Source organism: Capsicum annuum, chromosome 11 (assembly GCF_002878395.1).
Source record: "Capsicum annuum cultivar UCD-10X-F1 chromosome 11, UCD10Xv1.1, whole genome shotgun sequence".
Lineage (NCBI taxonomy): Eukaryota > Viridiplantae > Streptophyta > Magnoliopsida > Solanales > Solanaceae > Capsicum > Capsicum annuum.
In genome coordinates, this window is record NC_061121.1 from 15,406,342 (window position 1) to 15,414,303 (window position 7,962).

At 35.6% G+C, this 7,962-nt stretch overlaps 2 protein-coding genes across 2 annotated transcripts; both read right to left on the reverse strand.

Annotated features, from left to right (window-relative positions):
• Positions 1–2,012: 2,012 nt before the first annotated feature.
• On the reverse strand, positions 2,013–5,792 carry LOC107848615 (sarcoplasmic reticulum histidine-rich calcium-binding protein). Its single transcript, XM_016693391.2, has 2 exons — positions 4,513–5,792; positions 2,013–2,855 (listed from the first exon to the last, which is right to left on the reverse strand). Exons 1-2 carry the CDS (start codon positions 5,492–5,494, stop codon positions 2,323–2,325), a joined length of 1,515 nt encoding a protein of 504 aa, XP_016548877.2. The 5' UTR covers positions 5,495–5,792; the 3' UTR covers positions 2,013–2,322.
• Positions 5,793–6,814: 1,022 nt separating this feature from the next.
• On the reverse strand, positions 6,815–7,724 carry LOC107847821 (nodulin-related protein 2). Its single transcript, XM_016692336.2, has one exon. The coding sequence runs from the start codon at positions 7,578–7,580 to the stop codon at positions 7,083–7,085; it is 498 nt and encodes a 165-aa protein (XP_016547822.1). The 5' UTR covers positions 7,581–7,724; the 3' UTR covers positions 6,815–7,082.
• Between the last annotated feature and the right edge of the window lie 238 nt (positions 7,725–7,962).

The window sequence follows — 7,962 nt, forward strand, 5'->3', positions numbered from 1 at the left end:
TATAGAATTTTTTTTGGGATTAAAAATATTATAAATGAAAAAAAAATTAATAAAAGGGCTCAAACTAGCCATTTGGACCCAAAAACGGCTATATAGCCGTTGGGCCAATGGCTAGTTTGGCCCAAATCTCCAAAAAATTTTTTTTTTTTAAAAAAGCTAACCGGTGGGCTTGGACCGGGCTTGGTCCAGGCCGGATTAATCGGGCCCAACCAAAAAAATAAACCGGCCCGAAACCCGATATCCTACAGCCCATGGGATGATTTAGTCGGGTGAAATCGCGTTGGTTCGGGTTGGGTCAACCCGGTCTATTTGACAGGCTTAATATGAGCTTTGCACTTTGAAAGAATGAAGGTGAAAGTGACTCACAATTAAAGTACGCAAGAGTATTGAGATGTTTAATGTATATAATGAATTGTACACGACCAGACATAGCATGCACTATTAGTAAATTGCGTTGATACACGAGTAATCCAAACAAAACTCATTGGATGGCAATGAAAAGTGTTTTGGGGTATCTTAAATACACTCAAAACTATGTTTTGCATTATAATAAATATCCCGCGGTACTTAAAGAATATAGTGATGCAAATTGGATCATCGAATCGAACAAAGTAAAATCCACAAAGAGATATGTATTTACTCTTGGTGGAGGAGCGGTCTCTTGAAAATCATCCGAACAGACATGTATTGCTCGCTCTACAATGGAATCTGAATTTATCGCATTGGATAAAGCCGGTGAAGAAGCAGAATGGCTCCGGAATTTCTTGGAAGATATTCCTTATTGGCCCAAACCAGTGGCACCAGTATGTATATACTGTGATAGCCAAGCAGCAATAGGTAGGGAAGGGAGCATGATGTACAACGGTAAATATCGTCACATAAGACGGAGCCATAATACCGTTAGAGAATTTCTCTCTAGTGGAATTATCACTGTTGACTATGTAAAGTCAAAGGATAATGTGTCGGATTCACTTACAAAAGGCCTATCTAGAGAAAGAGTTGAAAGGACATCCAAGGAAATGAGTTTAAGGGTTAGGACAAGTCAGCATGGCGGTAACTCTACCTAGCGGACTAAAGATCCCAAGAGTTAGGTTCAAAGAGATCAAACAAAGTTGTGTCTGACAGGTTCAACATTATCAATTACCCAACCCATTTTCATGATGTAGACAATGTTTAGTAACAAGGATAAGACTTAAGGTGAAAATTCTTTTAATGATTATCTAAATTCGATCGATTTGACCAAATAGTTTAACAACAGGATTGAACATTTAGGAATCACCTATGTGAGGGCGAAGTGAAAGCCGCTTAAAGGAGAATGTTAGTAAAGGCCTATTCTCTAAGCTCTCACGATACCGGGACGTGTTCATGACTGAAAAGAACAAAATCGTGAGAACCATAAATAATAAAAGGCTGGTTGTGTGACATGTATTATCTAGATGTACATTAAAGTTCGACGGTTCAAAGATATCAAGTCTACCGATTGACCGAGTGCATCCGATGCATGTTCACTGCGGAAAGTTCAAAGAAAAACCTACTTATCCAGATGCAATTAGTCTTTGCTAAATGATCATATGTTTTTCCGTAAATTCTTCAAAAGATAGTCATTCCCCATTCATGTGGGGGATTGTTGGATTCAATGTGTGTGTGAATGGAAATGGGGGAAAATAGTAGAGGAAAATAGAGTAACCAAAATGAAAAGTGTACTCTTATATTGGGTTCAACAAAGAATGGATTTTCCTTAAAGGAAAAATAAACCGACTTAGAACAACAAGCACCAACATCTGTAAATAGCCAAAAGTTTCTACAAAGTTGTTTGCGCGGTCATATGAAGCAAAGGCCAAAATCAAAGTTGATTCTTGAGATATTGTCGAAGGAACTCTTTGAAGGAACAGGTTCATACATAGAGAATTTAGCTTGACTGTATCAGATTTGGTTAGGTTTTAATTTTTAAGAAAGCTAAAAATATATTTCTTTTTTTTTTCTTTATTCAACGGCAAGAAAGAAATTTTCAATTCATAATATACTTTTAATTTTTATTGAGATGACTATAATTTTTCTTTTTTATTGGAGAAACTATACTACAATGTACAACACTTAGACATATTAAGAAAATATGAATCAACTCAAAATTGTACAATATATACTACTTGACATGTACATTAACATTTGCATGGCCGCTCCTAGCCACACTGTACATGTTTCCATTATTACAATTCAAATCAAACTATAGCAAAAAATACAAAAACATTAAGAAAAATTAACACAATGGATCATGATATTCTATGTTATAGTATATATATAAATAATTTATGTTTCTTATTATTACTTGAAGAAACTTCCGGCCATCTTTAAAAAATCTGTGTTGCCCTCACCTTCATCATTACGTTTGGTGGGGCTACGATCGTGATGGTCATCGTGATCGCGATCGTGATGGTCATCGTGATCGCGATAGTGATGGTCATCGTGATCACGATCATGATGGCGACTGTGGCCGTGATGGTCATCGTGATCACGATCATCAGAATCTTTCATGAACATACCTTGCGCCATTTTCATAATCCCACCTATCCCACCTTCATCCCCGCCCTTCGAACTTTCATTAGCATCTCCAGATTTTTTATTGAACAGTCCTTGAGCTTTCTTCATATAATCGCCATACCCTCCACCAGATTTGTCATGATTTTCCTCTGAATGTTCATCGTGCCTACCACTCGGGTGATCATCATCTTCCCCTGAATGTTCATCGTGCCGACCTCTTGGATGATCATCATCTTCCTCTTCATGTTCATGGTCATAGTGGCCACCAGCTTTTTTCTTGGGCATTCCCAAATCATTCTTCATATGCTCATCATGTCCTATTGAAATAAGTAATTAAAAGTATGATCTCAATTTATGTTTTTCAAATAAATAGTCTTACAATTTACATATTACATAGAATTGGAGAACACAAGGTCCTTTAATTTGTTCAAATTTCACGATCACCAAAAAAGCAAAAGATATGTTCTCTTGTTGATCCTTACAAAAAGAATTAGAGCCATCATAATTAACAGAAAAAAAAAAAAAAACAGTTAAATAACATATTAAACTTTTGGATGAGTGGTTCGCTCGCTCTGAAATGACCATCGCCTTCTCTTGAAGGTTTATAGTCATAACAGTCACCAACTTGTTTGTTGGACATCCCTCTATCCTAATTGATATGCTCATCGTACCCTACTGATGAGATGAGATGATCAGATAATACTAATTAGAGTTAGAGCACACATAGCGAGGTCCTTCAATATTTTCGAATTTCATAGTCACTCAAAAAGCAAAAATATATTCGCGTGTATATCCTTTTAAAAAAGGAATTAGACTCATCATAATTTAACTAATCATAAATAGTTGTATCACATATTAAACTTTTAGGCTTAAGTCATCACAGCCATTTAAAGTTATCCAAAAATTCACTTGAACCCCCTCCCCCCAACTAAGGCGTGTAACTATCAGACATGTCAACTACTTAAAATTAATACTTATCAGACATAAAATATTGATTTAGCAAAAAAAGTGTAACACACTTTTCTTAGGCGCGTTTTTAAATATAAATTGATATTTTATTTTTATTAAAAAAATTACACTTAAATTATATTGTTAATCCAATTTTTAATAAATAATAATCTTTAAATTTAAAAAATTAAAAAGCGCTCAAGAAATTGATTTCAGATTCAACCAATTTGAGAATGGAAGTTCACCGATGGAACAACGATATCATAACAGGGAAATAGTTTACAATTGTTTGCATTTTCAAAAATCAATTTCTTAATTGAAAATTTTAATTTGTTTGGTCTGCTCAATCACTTTCTGAGTTGGTTTAATTTTACAATTTGAGGTTGTTCCATAGACGTTGATATCAGCTTTTCTTGTACACTCGATGACGTAAAGGAGAAAGATAAGAACAAGAAAATAGAAAAATTGAAATAGTTAGACAACGTTATGCGGTGGGGTGTGTTAAGAAGTGGTCGTAAATGGTGGCAAAGACGATAGCTTTGTTGGACATGACAACTTAAAGAAAAGGAAGGAAGGTTTTCAGTGTCGGACATGGTAACTTAAGAAGGAAGGAAAATATGGCAACTTAAGAAGGGAGGAAAGTTTTTTTTTTTTTTTTAAGTTAAGGAAACGGAATAGATGAGGGGAAGGGGGGAATTTAGGGGGTTATTTATTTATATAATAATTTATTTTTAATTTATAGTTATTTTTTAAAAATTCGTTTGCCACGTATTTTTTTTTATTGATCATTTTTGCCACATCATGTGAGTGTGTTATACATACTCTATACTTCTGTTGATTGTCTACAAAAGATCTAAATGGATCAAATTTTGAGTGAGTTAGGGATCTAATGGGTATAAATCTTAGTTGGGTTTAAGTAATTTTTGAGATAATTTTAAGTGAATTTTTGAGATAATTTTGAGTGGACGTCGATCCAAACTTTCACTTAACTTTTACGTGAAAGGATCATGCAAGTCAAATACTTACCATCATCATCATCTCTGGAATTGACGCCATTGCTCTTTGGGCGGGGCTGAGATGAGATCTTGCTTGCCATTGTACTAGAAGTACTTTTATTAGATAACGGCGCACTACCACCGGCACCACGGCCGGCGCCACCTTCAGCTTTGTTGGATTTCGAATTCTTGAGCTCGTAGCCGTGAAGATAATCTTCAGCTTGTCCGATATACTTACCGATTCCTTCATTGCCAAACTTCCCATAATGTGAAGCGGCGGCAAGGACGTCAGCAGCAGCTCCGGCAAGCTTTCCAGTATCCATTTCTTGTTTTGGTTTGCCTTCACCACCACCACCTAATTGGGCTTGTGCAGTTGCAGCCAACAGCTTTGCGCTAGCCATTAGATCAGAAGTTGTTGGTTGCTTATGCTTGTTTGAATTATTAGCACCACGGTCAGTGCCACTTCCGGCAGCTGCCCTGCTGGCACTATCCTGCCCGGCGTCGTCTTTGCCAGCACCACTTTCGTTGGTCGCCTTGCTCCCGCTGGTAGGTTTTCCGCCAACTCTTCCGGCAGCGGGTTTCTCGCCCTGATCAGAATTTTTCCTTAGAGGGCGGTCATCATGGGAATCAGCCTCATTATCCTGATCTTTGGTTCTTTCTCGGTCGGCGGTAGTATTACCGCCATCACTCCCGGCGGCGGACTTGCTGCCTCCACTCCCTGCAACCGCGTTGTTGCTGCCACTTCCGGAGCCCTCTTTGACACCACCACTTCCAGCAGCTACCTTGCCACCACCATTTTCAGTGGCGGTCTTATTGCCACCGGCAGGCTTCCCGCCACCTCTTTCGGCGGTAGGTTTTTCGCCCTGATGATCAGAATTTTTCCTCTGAGGGCGATCACCATTAGAATCATCCTCATCATCACGACGTTTGGTTCTTTCACGGAGGCTGGATACTTGTTTCTCAATTTTGGCACAACTGAGAAATTCCTTTCCTTTACCAAAAATAGCGTCCATATTAGATTGAGTTTTTTTTTTTTCTTTTTTGGATAATTAGTGTTTAGTACTAGCAAATTTCAGCTAGCAAATGTGATTCAAATGATAAAAATTGTGTAATGTGTAATGGTGTAAATTTATATTGGAAACTCTTGATATTTTTACTGAAAAATGGGAAGTAGCACAAAACTTTCGTAATTTAATGGTTGTAGATTAAGCTTATACAAGTGAACAACGATTATTAACCCGCTTATTACTGAGGTTCATCTTCAAATTAAAAGAATACAAAATGGATTATCTCACAATCACAATTAATTAATACACAGTTAAAATGTTGTTAACATGCTCTTCTTCTTTTTTTCCAATGGGTCGTTACACAAAACTTTCGTAATTTAAGGTCATTGTGACATTTGTTATGACGTGTTAATTGAAAGGCTAATATAAAAAGTACGTGTTTAGGTTGTTGCCCAACACTTCCAATAAATAAATCGACAACTATTTGTTCCTAAAATAAATGTATTCGTGATGGTCCGATGCTAAAATGAGAAATTAAGCTTCGCTTGCCCTATATTGTGGTTCATGAGAAGATTGTTTTTGCTTTTGTTATTTAGATAATTTTCTCCTTTTTACGACAAAGAAAATGGATAAATATTTAAGCTGCCTTAAACAAGTTGAAGATATTTTTTTTTTTATAATCATAGTATTCTAATCAGTTTGTGTATATCTTGATTAATCTCATAAAATACTTGTAATCTCTCACTAGCAGCAAATATTAAGTAATTTTATCCACTAAAATTAAAATATAAAAAAAAAAATACCTAATATTTTTCTTTTTGAAAGTTACACCTGAAACCTCACGATAGTTAAAAGATATCTTTTGTAAATGAGCAAATCAATTTGTAAATTCATTTAAATCAATTAACATAAGACATGTGTTTTGTTGACTTATTTATACAAGACCCCTTCTCCATAAGAGTCATCATCCACTCACTATAATTTTTTTTTTTTTTTTGTTAACTCACTATAATTTTGAAATCGACTTACTAATATTTTGTATAATAGCCACAGAAAAAAACAGATAAATAAATCTAAAAAGGCTGATGGATGAATTAAAGTTTCTATCATATTGTATACTTTAGAGAAAGATCCAATCACAATAATTTATCATACATTTTTTCAAAAAAGTTATTTTCGTGATTTGAACTGATCATGATTACTGGAAAGGATTCCTTCGATAAATAATATTATTATAAAGTAATTTGATTGTGGATATTCATCAACTACAATTAGTTTTTTTCCAAAGGAACAACGATCACACTAATAAATCCAGACAAACACAAATTACGCAATAAAAATCACACTAAAATACACACAAACTTACATACATATTCCCATCAAACCCAACTCCGGTCGCGAAGAAAACATTCATCGCGGCCGAAAATACAACTTCAGCTGTAATTAAAATAACAAATAACATACTCAACGAAATCTCGAAAGATTCAGAGAACGTTATCGCTATTTTTTGGATATAGATTAATATTTTTGAAAGACACTCGACTATAACTAAAAGCATAGGACATAATTAATTAAGAAGCTAATTACACTCTAATCATTTCTTGCTTAAGAAGTCACCAGCCATCTTAAGATAATCTGCTCCTCCTTCACTCTTTTTCTCCTCCTCCTGAGGAACCGGCTCCGGTTCCGATGCTGGAGCAGGTGCTTCTGTTTCTTCCGGTGCAGCTGCCGGAGCCGCCTTCTCTTCGGCGGCAGCAGCGGGAGCAGAAGCAGGAGTACTACCACCAGAACCGTATTGATGGAGGTAGGTTTCAGCTTTTTCAACGTACTGTCCAACCCCTTGAGTTTCATCCAACTTTCCATACTTCTGAGCAGCGTCGAGGACATCTGCAGCTGCTTCGGCTACTTTTTTGTTGTCAATTGGTGCGGAAGATGAATCTTTGTTGAATTGGCTTTGTGCGGCTTCGGCTAACACTTTAGCGCTGGCGAAAAGTTCAGTTGTGGAGCCGGATTCAGTGCTACCATCGGCTTTTTTGGTGTCGTCGGTGGAATCGCCGCCGGCGGTCTTAGTTAATTTTGAGAGAATATTCATGATTTTTTATTTATTTTTTGTGAAAGATGAATTAGTTGTGATACTACATGCCTTTGAATAGTGTGGAGGTTGATGCATATATATAGGAGGCAGGAGCCTCTACCATTTACTCCCTCCGTCTCAACTAGTTAGATTACTTTTATTTTTCACATTGCTTAAAAAATTATTAATTTATTTTAATAATATTTTTTAAAATTTTATAAAGTTATTTTTATTCTTTTAAATAATATAAATCTTATAAATTAAATAAAAAAAATAATTAATTTATTTTATTTTAAATTTAATAAGTGACAAATAATTTGAGATATAATTACTAAGTTATTAAACTAAAATGAAAGTGAGAAAGTAGATAAAGTTCGTTATTGAACCGACCAATAAATGA

Coding starts and splice junctions, on each gene's coding strand:
- LOC107848615 (XM_016693391.2), bottom strand. CDS start 5,494: ATGGACGCTATTTTTGGTAAAGGAAAGGAATTTCTCAGTTGTGCCAAA. Junction 2,856..4,512: donor TTCCAGAGATGATGATGATG/GTAAGTATTTGA, acceptor TTATTTCAATAG/GACATGATGAGCATATGAAG.
- LOC107847821 (XM_016692336.2), bottom strand. CDS start 7,580: ATGAATATTCTCTCAAAATTAACTAAGACCGCCGGCGGCGATTCCACC.